Raw genomic sequence first — 18,679 nt, 5'->3', positions numbered from 1 at the left:
CACCTATCCACCAATTCACACATCCATCCATCCATCCACTACCCATATATGCATCCATACACCCACCAATCGCAGTATGGGGTAGCCTCACTGTCTGAGGCGCCTTGCCACAGTTCGCGTGGATCCCCATGTCGGTCGTTCGAATCCTCCCTCAGGCATGGGTGTGTGTGTTGTCCTTAGTGTAAGTTAGTTTAAGTTAGATTAAGTAGTGTGCAAGCCTAGGGACTGATGAGCTCAGCAGTTTGGTCCCATGGGAACTTACCACAAATTTCCAAAAATATCCACTAATCCACATACCCACCCAACCACACACTGGTCCATCCATCGATCAGTCCATCCATCCATCCCATGCATACATAGATCCATCTACCAACCCATCCCCTGCCCGTCCACCCACCCTATCTATTCATCCATCCATTCATCTGATAACATGTATGAATTGTACAGAAAGGTCGCTCACCTGCAAAATGTCGACATAGTCCAGCTGCAACAGCTTGAGGCTCTTCTCGATGCTCTGCCGGGTCTTACTCGCTGAAAAGTCGAACATATGGCGAGGATCCAGCTCGTAGCGGCCCACCTTGGTCCCTATGTAGTATGCCTGGCGGGGGACTTCCTTCAGGGCCTGAAAAGGCACCACTCAGTCAGGGAGTCAGCAACGAAGGATACAAAAACATACCACATGGAATGTACCACATGGAAATGATGCAAAACTTAGTGGCATAACATGAGGCTTCTGGATCTATATCTATACCCATATCTGTGTCTACATCCACATCTACATCTGCACCTAGCCCTTTACCAACATCTACATCTCTGTTTACATTTACATCTACATTTATATACATGTAACGGCATCTATATCTATGTCTGAATGCAAAACATATCAGACAAGAAAAATACCTTCCGACTTAAACATGAATTTAAGAAACCAAAGCAGGCACCTTCTGATAGGTGTATATATTACTGAGCCATCAGTTTGGAAACTTACTTCTGCAAACTACTGATACGAATAATTCACAGGTAAAATGCAGAAATTGACCTCAGGGATGATTGGTTTGGGTTACAGAGAAATGTAGGAACATGCAACGCAGTACTGACCCTACGGCTCATCTTAGAAGATGGGTTAAAAAAAAGGCAAACCTATCTTTATAAAATTTGTACACTTAGAGAACGTTTTTAAAAATTTAAGATGAGCACAGTGTTCGAGATTCTGAAGGTAAGAGATATAAACGAAAGATTGTCTACAACTTCTACAATAATCAATGGCAGTTATAGGTGTAAAAGCACATGTTAGGGGAATAGTAGTTAAGAAGGTAGCGAGACAAGATTGTTGCCTATCCCTGGTGTTATTTAGTCTGTATGTTGAGCAGGCTGTGAAGGAGCCCAAAGGAAAATTTGGAGAAGGAATTAAAAATTCAGAGGGAAGAAAAAAGCCTTGAGGTTACCGACGACATTTAAGTTCTGAAAAAGACAGTAAATGATTTGGAAGGGGAGTTAGTCGGAATGATTCGTGTGTGAAAAGGGGTTACAAGATGAACATCAACAAAATAAAAATAAAGATAATGGAGTAAAGTAAAATAAAGTGATGCTGAGAGCGCTACATTAGAAAATGAGTCACTAAAACAAGTAGACGTATTTCGCTTTTTGGGGAGCAGAATAGTTCACGATAGGCGAAGTAAAGAGGGCAGATTGGCAATACCAAAAAACAAACGTTTCGCGATAAGAGAAATTTGTTGTTGTTGTTTTGGTTTTCAGTCCGAAGATTGCTTTGCTGCTGCTCTACGCGCTACTTTATCTTGTGCAAGTGCCTTCATCTCTAAATAACTACTGCAAAATCATCCTTTTGAATCTGCTTACGGTATTTATCTCTTGGTACCCCTCTACAACTTTTATTTCCCACACTTCCCTCCAAGACTACTATAAATTTATAATCCCTTGACATCTAAGAATGTGTCCTATCGATTGATCCATTGTTTTAGTCAAATTATGCTACAAATTTCCTTTCCCTCAATTTTGTACAGTGCCTCCTCATTAGTTACTCTATCTACCTATCTCATCTTCAGCATTCTTCTGTAGCACCACATCCAAAAGCTTCTACTCCCTTCTTGTGTAAACCTTTATTGTTCATGTATCTCTTCCATTCTAGGCTACGCTACAGAGGAACATGTTCAGAAAGGACATCATAACGCTTAAATTCATATTCCATGTTAACAAATTTGTCTTCTTCGGAAACGCTTTTATTGCTGTTGTCAGTCTATATTTTACATCCTTCCTACTTCGTCCACCATCAGTTACTTTACTGCCCAGGGAGCAGAACTAATATACCACTTTTAATGTATCATTTCCTAGTCTATTTCCCTCAGTATCGGCTGACTACTTTCCATTACCCTCGTTTTACGTTTGTCGATATTCATCTCGTTTTCTCTTTTCAAGACACTACCTAGTCCATTCAAAACTGTTTTTCAAGTTCTTTGCAGACTCTGACGGAATTTTAACGGCACTGGCAAACTTTCTCCCTGAACTCTAATTCCTTCACCAAATATTTCTTTTGTTCCCTCTACTGCTTGCTCAAGATACAGATTGAATAACATGAGGGATAGCGTTCAACCCTGCCTCACTCCCTTCCCAACCACTGCTCCCTTTTCATTGTCCTTGACTCTTATAACTGTAGTCTGGATCCTGCACAATCGCACAAAATCTTCCTCTCGATGTATTTTGCTCCTGCTGTCTTCAGAATTCCAGACTTTTCAGTCAACATTGCCAAAATTTCTCCAAATCTACAATATCTGTAGGTGCAGGTTTCGCTTTCCTTAACCTAGTTTCTGATTTAAGTTGTAGCGTCAGTACGGCCTCAGGTGTTCCTACACATTTTCCCAGAATCTAAACTGATCTTCCCTGAGATCGACTTCTACGACTTTTTCCATTCTTCTGCAAAAATCGGTGTTAGTACGAGGGTGAGTCAAATGAAAAACTTAAATATTTTTTAAATATTATTTATCGTGCAGAAGTGATACAAAGCTGTATCACTTTTCAACATAATCTCCCCCACGCTCAATTCAAGTCCTCCAGCGCTTACGAAGTGCATAAATTCCTTTAGAAAAAAGTTCTTTTGGTAGTCCGCGCAACCACTCATGCACCGCGTGGCGTACCTCTTCATCAGAGCGGAACTTCTTTCCTCCCATTGCGTTTTTGAGTGGTCCAGACATACGGAAATCACTTGGAGCAAGGTCTGGTGAGTATGGTGGATGAGGAAGACACTCAAAATGCAGGTCTGTGATTGTTGCAACTGTTGCACGGGCAGTGTGGGGCCTCGCATTGTCATCTTGCAAAAGGACACCTGCTGACAGCAATCCACGTCGCTTTGATTTGATTGCAGGCCGCAGACGATTTTTTAGGAGATCTGTGTATGATGCACTGGTGACAGTGGTCCCTCTAGGCACGTAATGATCCAAAATGACGCCTTTTTCGTCTCAAAAGAGTGTCAGCATAACTTTCCCTGCTGATGGTTCTGTTCGAAACATCTTTGGTTTTGATGATGAAGAATGGCGCCATTCCTTGCTTGCTCTCTTCGTTTCCGGTTGGTGGAAGTGAAGCCAGGTTTCGTCCCCAGTAACAATTCTTGGAAGGAAGCCCTCACCTTCTCTTTCAAAGCGCCGAAGAAGTTCTTCACGAGCATCAACACGTCGTTCTCTCATTTCAGGCGTCATCTGCCGTGGCACCCATCTTGCAGACACTTTGCGAAACTGGAGCACATCATGGAGAATGTAGTGTGCCGACCCATGACTGATCTGTAAACATGCTGCAATGTCATTCAGTGTCACTCGACGGTGTTCCTTCACTACGGCTTCAACTGCTGCAATGTTCTGTGGAGTCACAACTCGTTGTGCCTGACCTGGACGAGGAGCATCTTCCACTGAAGTCACACCATTTGCGAACTTCCTACTCCATTCGTAGACTTGCTGCTGTGACAAACATGCATCACCGTACTGAACCTTCATTCGTCGATGAATTTCAATAGGTTTCACACCTTCACTAAAACCGAATAACAGAACGCTGTTCTTCCCTGGTGCAAGTCGCAAGTGGGGCGGCCATCTTTATACTGATACTGCGACGGTATGTGTGCATGTGCACTATGCTGCCACCTGCAGGCCGTTCTGCATGCTGCTTGTAGCACGCTTACCAACTCACAGCACAACAGAGCGAAATTTCGATTTGTTATTACAAATATAAGGTTTTCATTTGACTCATCCTCTTATTTTGCAAGCATTAGTTATTAAACAGATAGCACGGTAATATTCACTCCTGCGAGCACCTGCTTAGTTTGTAACTGGAGTTATTATATTCTTCGTGACGTCTGAAGGTATTGTGCCTGTCTCATACGTCTTGAACACTAGCTGCAATAGTTTTGTCAAGGCTGCCTCCCCCATGGATATCAGTAGTGCTCCATGGGTCTTGTTTGGAGTTAGGTCCTTTAGTGCTCTGTGAAACTCTTCTCGCGGTATACACGGTGACCCACTTAAACATTTCGGCGCAAATACATCTGGAACAACTATAGATACAGACAAACACTTCCACAGGTGTGAATGTAAGGCAGGGATTCATGGAAGTAAATACTATATGATACTCTAAAACGCAAGCAAATATTATTTTCAACACAAACTTGTGTTTTCTTCTGAAAAGGGGTACCTGTATTATTTGTCGTGCCATCAATAACATGAAATATCACAAAAATAATGACATTCGTTCCATCGCATACAATAATTACATTTCTGGAAATTGAAAAGCGAAGCTGACGCTTGAAATAAACGAAACACGGCGCTGCTGCACATCCCGAGATGCAAGCGTGAAGCCGACGTTGCTCCAATAGCGTTGTGACGGCGTACCACGATGCGGCAATCGCTGCACTTATTGTTATTTACGATGTTATTAAGTAGACTGGAAACAATAGAGATGTCCAGCCACATACACCGAAGAATAAGAAAAGAGTTTACTCTTTCGTGTTTTATTGCTCTTTACTAAAGTACTAGCATGGACATGACAGTAAGAAGCAAACGAATATCATGGGCCGGGATAAACATAATTAACTGCTGATCAAGGACAGATGGTGATAGTACGTACACTACTGGCCATTAAAACTGCTACACCGAGAAGAAATGCAGATGATAAACGGGTATTTATTGGACAAATTTATTATACTAAAACTGACATGTGGTTACATTTTCACGCAATCAGTACCCACAACAACCTCCTCTGGCTGTAATAACGGCTTTGATACGCCTGAGCATTGAGTCAAGCAGAGCTCGGGTGGCGTGTACAGGTACAGCTGCCCACGCAGCTTCAACACGATACCACATATCATCAAGAGTAGTGACTGGCGTATTGTGACGAGCCAGTTGCTCGGCCACCATCGACCAGACGTTTTCAATTGGTGAGAGATCTGGAAAATCTGCTGGCCAGGGCAGCAGTCGAACATTTTCTGTATCCAGAAAGGCCCGTATAGGACCTGCAACATGCGGTCGTGCATTGTCCTGCTGAAATGTAGTGTTTGGCAGGAATCGAATGAAGGGTAGAGCCACGGGTAGCAACACATCTTAAATGTAACGTCCACTGTTCAAAGTGCCGTCAATGTGAACAAGGGGTGACCGAGACGTGTAACGAATGGCACCCCATACCATCACGCCAGCTGATACGCCAGTATGGCGATGACAAATACACGTTTCCAATGTGCGTTCACCGTGATGTCACCAAACACGGATGCAACCATCGTGATGCTGTAAACAGAACCTGGATTCATCCGAAAAAAATGACGTTTTGCCATTCGTGCACCCAGGTTCGTCGTCGAGTACACCATCGCAGACGCTCCTGTCAGTGATGCAGCGTCTAGGGTAACCGCAGCCACGGTCTCCGACCTGATAGTCCGTGCTGTTGCAAACGTCGTCGAACTGTTCGTGCAGATGATTGTTGTCTTGCCAACGTCTCCCTCTGTTGACTCAGGGATCGAGACGTGGCTGCACGATCCGTTACAGCCATGCGGTAAGATGCCTGTCATCTAGACTGCTACTGATACGAGGCCTTTGGTATCCAGCACAGTGTTCCATATTACCCTCCTGAACCCACCGATTCCATATTTTGCTAACAGTCATTGGATCTCGACCAACGCGAGCAGCAATGTCGCGATACGATAAACAGTAATCGCGATAGGCTACAATCCGACCTTTATCAAGGTCGGGAACGTGATGGTACGCATTTCTCCTCCTTACACGAGGCATCACAACAACGTTTCACCAGGCAACGCCGGTCAACTGCTGTTTGTGTTAGAGAAATCAGCTGGAAACTTTCCTCATTTCAGCTCGTTGTAGGTGTCGCCACCGGCACCAATCTTGTGTGAATGCTCAGAAAAGCTAATCAGTTGCATATCACAGGATCTTCTTCGGTTAAATTTCGCGTCTGTAGCACGTCATCTTGGTGGTGTACCTGTTTTAATGGCCAGTAGTGCAGTTGTGTGACTTGACATATTACCTCTCACCACAGACAACGGAGAGACTAACGGTCTTCACTTAACGACTGAGAGTAATGGCGTTTACGTAGAGTTGTCAGTACTAGCAGACAAGCAACACAGCATGAAATAACAGCAGAAATGTATGTGAGGCGAACAACGAACGTAGCCGTTAGCAGAGAGCGGCGGAATTTTGCTGTGGCAGCAGGCGACATCACCCTCTGTACCTCTCCTGGGCTCGTGACCACAGCGTTGCACCCTAGATTACAGGAGAATGGTAGCCTCGTCAGGTGAGCCCCGATTTCAGTTGGTATGTACAGGAAGATAGAGATTGGGATACATCCAGCAAATAATTGAGAACCAAGGTTGCCGGTGCTACTCTGAGATGAAGAGGTTGGCAGAGGAGAGGAAGTCGTGGTGGGCCAGATCAAGCCAGTCAGAAGACTGATGACCTCAAAAAAACAAAAAAGACAGAGGCTTAAGGACAGGCGTCTGTTCCCCGCATCATTTGCGAGTGGAACAGGAAAAGACTTTTTTTTTGGTCATCAGTCTACTGACTGGTTTGATGCGGCCCGCCACGAATTCCTCTCCTGTGCTAACCTCTTGATCTCAGAGTAGCACTTGCAACCTACGTCCTCAATTACCTGCTTGAAGTATTCCAATCTCTGTCTCCCTCTACAGTTTTTGCCCTCTACAGCTCCCTCTAGTACCATGGAAGTCATTCCCTCATGTCTTAGCAGATGTCCTATCATCCTGTCCCTTCTCCTTATCAGTGTTTTCCACATATTCCTTTCCTCTCCGATTCTGCGTAGAACCTCCTCATTCCTTTACCTTATCAGTCCACCTAATTTCCAACATTCGTCTATAGCACCACATCTCAAATGCTTCGATTCTCTTCTGTTCCGGTTTTCCCACAGTCCATGTTTCACTACCATACAATGGTGTACTCCAGACGTACATCCTCAGAAATTTCTTCCTCAAATTAAGGCCGATATTTGATATTAGTAGACTTCTCTTGGCCAGAAATGCCTTTTTTTGCCATAGCGAGTCTGCTTTTCATGTCCTCCTTGCTCCGTCCGTCATTGGTTATTTTACTGCCTAGGTAGCAGTCTTCCTTAACTTCATTGACTTGGTGACCATCAATCCTGATGTTAAGTTTCTCGCTGTTCTCATTTCTACTACTTCTCATTACCTTCGTCTTTCTCCGATTTACTCTCAAACCATACTGTGTACTCATTAGACTGTTCCTTCCGTTCAGCAGATCATTAATTCTTCTTCACTTTCACTCAGGATAGCAATGTCATCAGCGAATCGTATCATTGATATCCTTTCACCTTATATTTTAACTCCACTCCTGAACCTTTCTTTTATTTCCATCATTGCTTCCTCGATGTACAGCTTGAAGAGTAGGGGCGAAAGGCTACAGCCTTGTCTTACACCCTTCTTAATACGAGCACTTCGTTCTTGATGGTACACTCTTATTATTCCCTCTTGGTTGTTGTACATATTGTATATGACCCATCTCTCCCTATAGCTGACCCCTACTTTTTTCAGAATCTCGAACAGCTTGCACCATTTTATATTGTCGAACGCTTTTTCCAGGTCGACAAATCCTATGAAAGTGTCTCGATTTTTCTTTAGTCTTGCTTCCATTATTAGCCGTAACGTCAGAATTGCCTCTCTCGTCCCTTTACTTTTCCTAAAGCCAAACTGATCGTCACCTAGCGCATTCTCAATTTTCTTTTCCATTCTTCTGTATATTATTCTTGTAAGCAGCTCCGATGCGTGAGCTGTTAAGCTGATTGTGCGATAATTCTCGCACTTGTCAGCTCTGCAGGAAAAGACTAATTGGTAACCTCCACCTTGCACTCTAAGGTGCTTTGTGGACTATGCGTTAGATTTAGATATAGAATTTACCGTGGTAGTCTATTTAATGTTGCCTTCCACAGAAAAACTTCTGCAAACAACAACTTGTTCGGTTAGTATGTTTTGTTCTTTTTTAGCTACGCTGGGCCGGCCTGGACTGTTGGCGGGTGGCTTACCTTACCCAGGATGTCTTCGGAGCGGCCCTGCCCGTACCAGGGGGCCGTGTCGATGTAGTTGACCCCCTGGCGGATGGCCTCTCTGATGGTGGCGATACACTCCTCCTCTGTGAAGCTCCTGCAAACAGCGGAGTACTTCGTTACAACATTTCTTCCGAATGTACTGGAGGAGAAGCAACTGCAGTGACACACCCGCTAAATCCACAGCACAGAACAGATGATTAGGATTGTGGAAAAGGTCAAATAAGGTGACGGCCAGGTGCACTCAAAATTGTAATTTATTATAATTTAATAACATTATAATTTAATAACAGGAAGAAGAATAGGCCAAATGTGGATATAACTTGTGGAGGGGAAAAACTACAAGTGGTAGAGAACTTCAAGTACCTGGGAAACGTGATTGAAAGTAAGGGGGGAAACGCAATGGAAATAAATGAAAGGTGCAGAAAAGCAGGGCAGTTCTACAAATGCATTAGGGGGCTTATTTGGAGCAAGGAGGTGCCACAGAAATCCAAGGGAATTATATACCGAACCTACTTTGTCCCCATATTGGCATACGGAAGTGAGACATGGGTAATGCACAAAAGCGACAAAAGTAGAATACAAGCTAGTGAAATGAAGTTCCAGAGGAGCAGGTTGAGTGTAACAAGACGAGACAGATTGCGAATTGTGTATGTGAGGGAAAGACTAAAGGAGGAACCAGTACAGGACAGGATAGAAAAATCAAGACTGCAGTGGTATGGACACATGAAGAGAATGGATGAGGGAAGAATTCCAAAGAGGATGTTTGATCTGCAACTGGAGGGGAAGAGGCCCAGAGGAAGACCAAGAGATAGATGGGTGAAGGGAGTGAAGGAATGTGTGACGAGAAGAGGAGAGAACTGGACGAAGGTGGAAGAGGGGGAACGGTGGAAAGACAGAACACGATGGAGAGGCTTGTGCTCCCGACAGACCCAGCCAGTGGCTGGAAACTGTCCAAGATGATGATGATTATAATTTAATAACACCTTTAAACCAAACCGGCCAACGGACCCACCCGACTGCACCACGCGGAGATAAATCCCTGGTCCGCACCAACCGACTACATCTACATCTACATTGATACTCCGCAAGCCACCCAACGGTGTGTGGCGGAGGGCACTTTACGTGCCACTGTCATTACCTCCCTTTCCTGTTCCAGTCGCGTATGGTTCGCGGAAAGAACGACTGTCTGAAAGCCTCCGTGCGCGCTCTAATCTCTCTAATTTTACATTCGTGATCTCCTCGGGAGGTATAAGTAGGGGGAAGCAATATATTCGATACCTCATCCAGAAACGCACCCTCTCGAAACCTGGACAGCAAGCTACACCGCGATGCAGAGCGCCTCTCTTGCAGAGTCTGCCACTTGAGTTTATTAAACATCTCCGTAACGCTATCACGGTTACCAAATAACGCGGTGACGAAAGGCGCCGCTCTTCTTTGGATCTTTTCTATCTCCTCCGTCAACCCGACCTGGTATGGATCCCACACTGATGAGCAATACTCAAGTGTAGGTCGAACGAGTGTTTTGTAAGCCACCTCCTTTGTTGATGGACTACATTTTCTAAGCACTCTCCCAATGAATCTCAACCTGGTACCCGCCTTACCAACAATTAATTTTATATGATCATTCCACTTCAAATCGTTCCGTACGCATACTCCCAGATATTTTACAGAAGTAACTGCTACCAGTGTTTGTTCCGCTATCATATAATCATACAATAAAGGATCCTTCTTTCTATGTATTCGCAATACATTACATTTGTCTATGTTAAGGGTCAGTTGCCACTCCCTGCACCAAGTGCCTATCCGCTGCAGATCTTCCTGTATTTCGCTACAATTTTCTAATGCAGCAACTTCTCTGTATACTACAGCATCATCCGCGAAAAGCCGCATGGAACTTCCGACACTATCTACTAAGTCATTTATATATATAGTGAAAAGCAATGGTCCCATAACACTCCCCTGTGGCACGCCAGAGGTTACTTTAACGTCTGTAGACGTCTCTCCATTGATAACAACATGCTGTGTTCTGTTTGCTAAAAACTCTTCAATCCAGCCACACAGCTATTCTGATATTCCGTAGGCTCTTACTTTGTTTATCAGGCGACAGTGCGGAACTGTATCGAACGCCTTCCGGAAGTCAAGAAAAATAGCATCTACCTGGGAGCCTGTATCTAATATTTTCTGGGTCTCATGAACAAATAAAGCGAGTTGGGTCTCACACGATCGCTGTTTCCGGAATCCATGTTGCTTCCTACATAGTAGATTATGGGTTTCCAGAAATGACATGATACGCGAGCAAAAAACATGTTCTAAAATTCTACAAGAGATCGACGTAAGAGATATAGGTCTATAGTTTTGCGCATCTGCTCGACGACCCTTCTTGAAGACTGGGACTATCTGTGCTCTTTTCCAATCATTTGGAACCCTCCGTTCCTCTAGAGACTTGCGGTACACGGCTGTTAGAAGGGGGGGGGGAGGGGGGGGCCTCGTCTCAGAATGCCGACAACATAGTAACTAAGCACGCACGAAGACAATTCGGGAGTCAATGCACACACACACACAGCCGACTCATGAACGATCGGCGAGCCAAAACGCCTCGTCCGGTAGGAAGACCGACCGAGGATCCACCAAGACGGTGGCCCGGCTCAAGTGATGCGTGGCTGCAATGGTCGGGCGAGCCATGTCGACGCTGACCTCACCGCTCCAACCCGACTGCACCAGTACCGCATTGCAACTGCCGACTGACAGGTCCAGACACGTTCCAGCTGACTGGCAGGCCGAACTCGTGACACAAACTCGCCACCTGAACTCGCTTACGACAGACGACGGCTGGGAAGTACTCTACTGGCCATTAAAATTGCTACACCACGATGATGACGTGCTACAGAGGCGAAATGTAACCGACACGATGCTGTGATATGCAAATGATTAGCTTTTCAGAGCATCCACACAAGGTTGGAGCCAGTGGTGCCACCTACAACGTGCTGACATGTGCGAAATTTTCAAACCGATTTCTCAGCAGTTGAGCAGCGTTGCCTGGTGAAACTTTGTTGTGACGCCTCGTCTAAGGAGGAGAAATGGGTACCGTGAACTTTCCGACTTTGATAAAGGTCGGATTTTAGCCTATCGCGATTGCAGTTTATCGTACCGCGACATTGCTGCTCGTGTTGGTCGCGATCCAATGACTGTTGGCAGAATACTGAATCGGTGGTTTCAGGAAGGTAATACGGATCGCCGTGCTGGATCCCAACGGCCTCGTATCACTAGCAGTCGAGATGACAGGCATCTTATCCGCACGGCTGTAACGGATCGTGCAGCCACGTCTCGATCGCTGTGTCAACAGATGGGGACGTTTGCTATACAACAACCATCCGCACGAACAGTTCGACGACGTCTGCAGCAGCACGGACTATCAGTTTCGGATACCGTGGCTGCGGTTACCCTTGACTCTGCATCACAGACAGGAGCGCCTGCGATGCTGTCCTCAGCGACGAACCTGGGTGCACGAATGGCAAAACGTCATTTTTTTCGGATGAATCCAGGTTCTGTTTACAGCATCATGATGGTCACATCCATGTTTAGTGACATCGCAGTCAACGCACATTGGAAGCATGTATTCGTCATCGCCATACTGGTGTATCACCCGGCGTAATGGTATGGGGTGCCATTGGTTACACGTCTCGGTCACCTGTTGTTCGCATTGACGGCACTTTGAACAGTGGACGTTACATTTCAGATGTGTTAACGACCCGTGCCCCTACCTTTCATTCGATCCCTGCGAAACCCTAAATTTCAGCAGGATAATGCACGACCGCACGTTGTGGGTCCTCTACGGGCCTTCCTGGATACAGAAAATGTTCGACTGCTGCCCTGGCCAGAACATTCTCCAGATCTCTCACCAACTGAAAACGTGTGGTCAATGGTGGCCGAGCAACTGGCTTATCACAATACGTCAGTCACCACTCTTGATGAACTGTGGTATCGTGTTGAAGCTCCATGGGCAGCTGTACCTGTATACGCCATCCGAGCTCTGTTTGACTCAATGCCCAGGCGTATCAAGGCCGTTATTACGGCCAGAGGTGGTTGCTCTGGGTACTGGTTTCTCAGGATCTGTGCACTCATATTGCGTGAAAATGTAATCAAATATCAGTTCTAGTATAATATATTTGTCCGATGAATACCCGTTTCTCATCTGCATTTCTTCTTGGTGTAGCAATTTTAATGGCCAGTAGTGTAATAGCAGTCGAGCAAAGATACTACGAGAGGGGATGTATCGATACGCGCTGCTAGCGCCGCTCACGGTCAGGCAAAGCAGCAACTCAGTGACAGTAGTTATCTAAATTAGCGTAGCGAGGTGGATGTACGTTAAAAATAGGCTGTAAAACACATGATGGCGGGAACACGAGCCATGCACACCTCACGCAGGAGTGGAAAATAAAGATAGAGGCACTCTGACTACGAAGGGCAAAAGATGTAGGATAACCACGAGTGCCAAATAGTTCAGTGACAGGCGTAAGTATGCAAGTTAATAAAGGCCGTCGATGTAGTGATGGCTAGTCTGGGAGAGTGAGATGAGCAGAACCTTCACATCAGGCTTTACAGGATTAGTCGACGACGGCACCGTGCGAGGTGGTGCAGTGATTAACACACTGGACTCGCATTTGGGAAGATGACGCTTCAAACGCGCGCCCATCCATTCAGTTTTACGTTGAGAACGAAGTCTTTCGTGACGACACTGGTATGTAAAACATTCTGGGTGTTCTTGCCGCGGCAATTCGGGATAAAAGGAGATGATGCGCCCTGTTAAGGACAGTCTCAGCCCCAGGGTCCCTGGAATTTATAGTACCCCGTGGGAGTGTGGAAGCAATTACATCATTTGCGACCGCTGTGCAGAACTCCAGTGGCACATTAAAAATAGAGAACTAGAGAAATCGGCAATTGTGGAGCACAGCCTCGCTGACAAACATAAAATACTGTTTGATGAAACAAAAATTTTGTCCCTTGCCTCCATATACTGGCATTCTGTTGTTAAGGAGGCTGTTGAAATACGAATGAGCGAGATTAGATTAGATTAGATTAATACTAGTTCCATGGATCATGAATTCGATATTTCGTAATGATGTGGAACGAGTCAAATTTTCCAATACATGACATAATTAAGTTAATTTAACAACATACTTACGTTAATATAACAACTTTTTTATTTTTTGTGTTTTTTATTTTTATTTTTTATAATTTTTTTGTTTGGTTCTTTTTCTTTTTTTCTTAATTTATATCTAAAAATTCCTCTATGGAGTAGAAGGAGCTGTCATTCAGAAATTCTTTTAATTTCTTCTTAAAAACTTGTTGGTTATCTGTCAGACTTTTGACACTATTTGGTAAGTGACCCAAGACATTAGTGGCGGTATAATTCACCCCTTTCTGTGCCAAAGTTAGATTTAATCTTGAATAGTGAAGATCATCCTTTCTCCTAGTATTGTAGTTATGCACGCTGCTATTACTTTTGATTGGGTTTGGTTGTTAATAACAAATTTCATAAGAGAGTATGTTTACTGAGAAGCTACTGTGAATATCCCTAGATCCTTAAATAAATCTCTGCAGGATGATCTTGGGTAGACTCCAGCTATTATTCTGATTACACGCTTTTGTGCAATAAATACTTTATTCCTCACTGATGAATTACCCAAAATATGATGCCATATGAATGCAATAAGTGAAAATAGGCGTAGTAAGCTAATTTACTAAGATGTTTATCACCAAAATTTGCAATGACCCTTATTGCATAAGTATCTGAACCCAAACGTTTCAGCAAATCATCAATGTGTTTCTTCCAGTTTAATCTCTCATCAATGGACACACCTAAAAATTTGGAATATTCTACCTTAGCTATATACTCCTGATTAAGGTCTATATTTATTAATGGCGTCATACCATTCACAAGAAGAACTTTAACCGTGATAGCGGATACTCTCTTTCACGGACATGGTTATTCTTTTAATTTGTGCTCTAACACTAGCCACGTGGCATATTTATGAATGACAGGGCCAGATTTAAAGATCGTGTTGATTTAAAGCTTCCGTTGGGTACATTAACACTCGCAGGTTTTGTACCCAATCATCTCGGAACTCCACAGTTGGGAGGTAGAAAAGGACTTGTGAAAATCCCGATTATACCAAACACACACAATAAACAATAGGAGCCGTGTTAGATGATTAATAACATGTTGATGGCTGTCATACATTGCAATATCTTGTTGTTGTTGTGGTCTTCAGTCCAAAGACTGGTTTGATGCAGCTCTCCATGCTACTCTATGCTGTGCAAGCCTCTTCATCTCCGAGTAACTACCACAACCTACATCCTTCTGAATCTGTTTAGTGTATTCATGCCATGGTCTCCCTCTACAATTTTTACCCACCACGCTGCCCTCCAGTATTAAATTGGTGATCTTTTGATGCCTCAGAACATGTCCTACCAACCGATCCCTTCTTCTAGTCAAGTTGAGCCATAAATTTCTCTTTTCCCCCATTCTATTCCTTACCTCCTCATTAGTTATGTGATCTACCCATCTAATCTTTAGCATTTTTCTGTAACACCACATCTCAGAAACCCCTATTGTCTTCTTGTCTACATTGTTTCACTTCCATATATAGCGACACTCCACACAAATGCTTTCAGAAAGGACTTCCTGACACTTAAATCTATACTCGATCTTAACAAATTTCTCTTCTTCAGAAACGGTATTGTTGCCATTGCCACTCTACATATTATATCCTTCCTGCTTCGACCATCATCAGTTATCTTGTTGCCCAAGTAGCAAAACTCACCTACTACTTCAAGTGTTTCATTTCCCAATGTAATTCCCTCAGCATCAACCGACTTAATTCGACTACATTCCATTATCCTCGTTTTGCTTTTGTTGATGTTCATCTCATATCCTCCTTTCAAGGCACTGTCCATTCCGTTCACCTGCTCCTCCAGGTCCTTTGTTTTCTCTGACAGAATTACAATGTCATCGGAGAACCTCAGAGTTTTTATCTCTTCTGCATGGATTTCAATTCCTACCTCGAATTTTTCTTTTGTTTCCTTTACTGCTTGCGCAATATACAGATAGAATAACATCTGGGATAGGGTACAGCCCTGCCTCATTCCCTTCTCGACCATCGCTTCCCTTTAGTGCCCCTCGACTCTTATAATTTCCATCTGGTTTCTGTACAAATTGTAAATAGCCTTTCGCTCCCTGTGTTTTCTCCCTGCCACCTTTAGAGTTTGGAAGAGTGTATTCCAGTCAACATTGTCAATAGCTTTCTTTAAGTCTACAAATGCTATAAATGTAGGATTATCTTTCCATAACTTATCTTCTATGAGAAGTCGTAGGGTCTGTCTTGCCTCGCGTGTTCCTACATTTCTCCAGATTCCAAACTGATATTCCCTGAGGTCAACTTCTACCAGTTTTTCCATTCATCCGTAAAAGATCCGTGTTAGTCTTATGCAACCATGACTTATTAAACTGATAGTTTGGTAATTTTCACATCTGTCAACACCTGCTTCCTTTGGAATTAGAATTACTATATTCTTCTTAAAGTCTGTGGGTATTTCAGTTGTCTCATACATCTTGCTAACCAGATGGAATCTCTCCCAAGGTTATCAGTAGTTCTAATGGAATGTTGTCTCCTCCTCGGGCCTTGTTTTGACTTAAGTCTTTAAGTGGTTTGTCAAATTCTTCACGCAGTATTATATGTCCCTTCTCATCTTCCTCTGCGTTCTCTTCCATTTCCATAATATTGTCCTCAAGTTCATCGCGCTTGTATAAACCGTCTATAGATTCCTTCCACTTTCGTGCGCTCCTCTCTTTGCTTAGAACTGGTTTTCCATCAGAGCTCTTCATATTCATCCAGGTAGCTCTCGTTTGTTCAAAGGTCTTTTTAATTTACTTGTATGCAGCATCTATCTTACCACCAGTGATATATGCTGGTACATCCTTACATTTGTCCTGTAGCCATTCCTGCTTACCCATTTTGCACTTCCTGTCGATCTCATGTTTTAGTCTTGTTTATTCCCTTTCTTCCACCTGTTTATTGCATTTTTATACTTTCTGCTTTGATCGATTAAATTCAGTATCTCTTGTGTTATCAAAGGATTTCTACCAGCCCTCGTCTTTTTACCTACTTGGTCCTCTGCTGCCTTCATTATTTCGTCTCTCAAAGGTACCCATTCTTTTTCTACTGTTTCCCTTTCCCCTGTTCTTGTCATTCGTTCCCTAACGCTCCCTCTGAAACTCTTTACAACCTATGGTTCTTTCAATTTATCCAGGTCCCATCTCCTTAAATTCCCATCTTTTTGCAGTTTCTTCAATTTTAATCTACAATTCATAAACAATAAATTGTCAACAGATTTCATATCTGCCCCTGGATATGTTGTACAATTTAAAACCTGGTTCCAAAGTCTCTGTTTTAGCATTATATAATCAATCTGAAACCTTCCGGCGACTCTAGGTCTCTTCCGTGTATACAACCTTCTCTCATTGTCTTAAAGTAAGTGTTAGCTGTGATTAAGTTACGCCCTGTGCAAAATTCTATTGGGTGGCTTCCTCTTTCATTCCTTTTCCCCAGTCCATATTCACCTACTACTTTTCCTCCACTTCCTTTTCCTACAATCGTAATCAAGTCGCCCATGACTACTAAATTTTCGTCTCCCTTAACTATCCGAATAATTTCTTTTATCTCATAATACATTTCCTCAATCTCCTCCTCATCTGCGGAGCTAGTTGGCATATAAACTTGTACTACATTGGTAGGTGTGGACTTCGTGTCTGTCATGGCTGCAATAATACGTTCACTATGCTGTTCACAGTACCTTATGACTGTTAAATATGGAGTGACACAAGGATCAGTAATGGGTCCTGTTCTTTTCTTACTCTATGCAAATGACCTAAACATAAGCAACAACAGCAGCACAGTATTTGAATTTGCTGATGATATGAGTGTTCTAATCACATGAAACTCAGAGGAAACTCTTGTAAAAAACATAAAAGAAGCCACTGACAAGCTAACATGTTACTTTGATGACAATGACTTAATAATCAACACTGAAAAAACTGTAGCTATGGATATATACACAGCACAAACAAAAAATCTGATATCACCCAATCTAGAGCTATATGGACAAACAATTGCCAAAACACCCTGTACCAAATTTCTTGGACTTCATCTGCTAGACAACTTCAAATGGAAAGAACATATTGAGCAAATGAACAAAACATTAACTACTTCTTGTTTTGTGTCTCATACATTAAAAAATTGTACCAGCTACAACACCCTTCAGTGTGTATATTATGCAGTTGTACAATCTCACCTCCGGCATGGGATAATGTTCTGGGGAAATTCTAGAGAGGCCATCAAAACATTCAAAATTTAAAAAAAAATTATAAGAATAATGGAAGGGGAAGATAATCTCAAATCATGTAGACCACTTCCTTGCATATACATACTTGAAAATATAATGTATTTAAGGCAAAACTTACATACAAAAAGACCACTCATCACTCAAAATCACACAATACACAGCTATGATACAAGACAAAAACTAGATGTACATGTTCAAAGCGCCAACACAAAGTTATTTCAAAACAGCCTTATCCATCCTAGAATCAAACTATACAATGCCTTACCAGATACCATTAAACACATACAAAACATTGGTCACGTCAAATCTAAACTGGCGTCGTACTTGGTCGATCACTGCTTTTATACAGTAAATGAATACCCACAAAACTAAATTTTTCTGTGTTAACCCATTGTAGTCTCATTCACAAGAACATTTGTATTTTATTTCTCTGTATATAGCGTAACAACATTTATTTAAGTATTCATCATTAACTGATATATTAATGTGTGTTATTATGTACAAAGGTATATTACATGTAAAACTGCTAAGATTAACATAAAAATCCAAATATATCTTGTACATTGTGCAGCTGTACATGAAAATGGATCAATAAATCAATAAGTCATATTCCTATTTTGTTACTCATTACTAAGCATACTCCTGCATTACCCCTATTTGATATTTTATTTACAGCCCTGTATTCACCTGATGACAAGCCCCATTCCTCCTATCG

The 18,679-nt window shown here is 43.0% G+C and overlaps 1 protein-coding gene across 1 annotated transcript in view; it reads right to left on the bottom strand.

Annotated features, from left to right (window-relative positions):
* The window catches only part of LOC124553951 (L-galactose dehydrogenase-like), a 94,332-nt gene that overhangs the window by 38,304 nt on the left and 37,349 nt on the right, over nucleotides 1-18,679 (bottom strand). The window contains exons 3-4 of the mRNA XM_047127966.1: nucleotides 8,539-8,656; nucleotides 461-622 (exon numbers count right to left, since the gene is read on the bottom strand). Coding sequence (XP_046983922.1) covers nucleotides 461-622; nucleotides 8,539-8,656 — 280 coding nt within the window. The remainder of the gene's footprint in view (nucleotides 1-460; nucleotides 623-8,538; nucleotides 8,657-18,679) is intronic.

This window comes from Schistocerca americana, chromosome 11 (assembly GCF_021461395.2).
Source record: "Schistocerca americana isolate TAMUIC-IGC-003095 chromosome 11, iqSchAmer2.1, whole genome shotgun sequence".
NCBI lineage: Eukaryota > Metazoa > Arthropoda > Insecta > Orthoptera > Acrididae > Schistocerca > Schistocerca americana.
The sequence above is the reverse complement of the archived record's forward strand: the minus strand, read 5'-3'. Positions and strand labels throughout refer to the sequence as shown.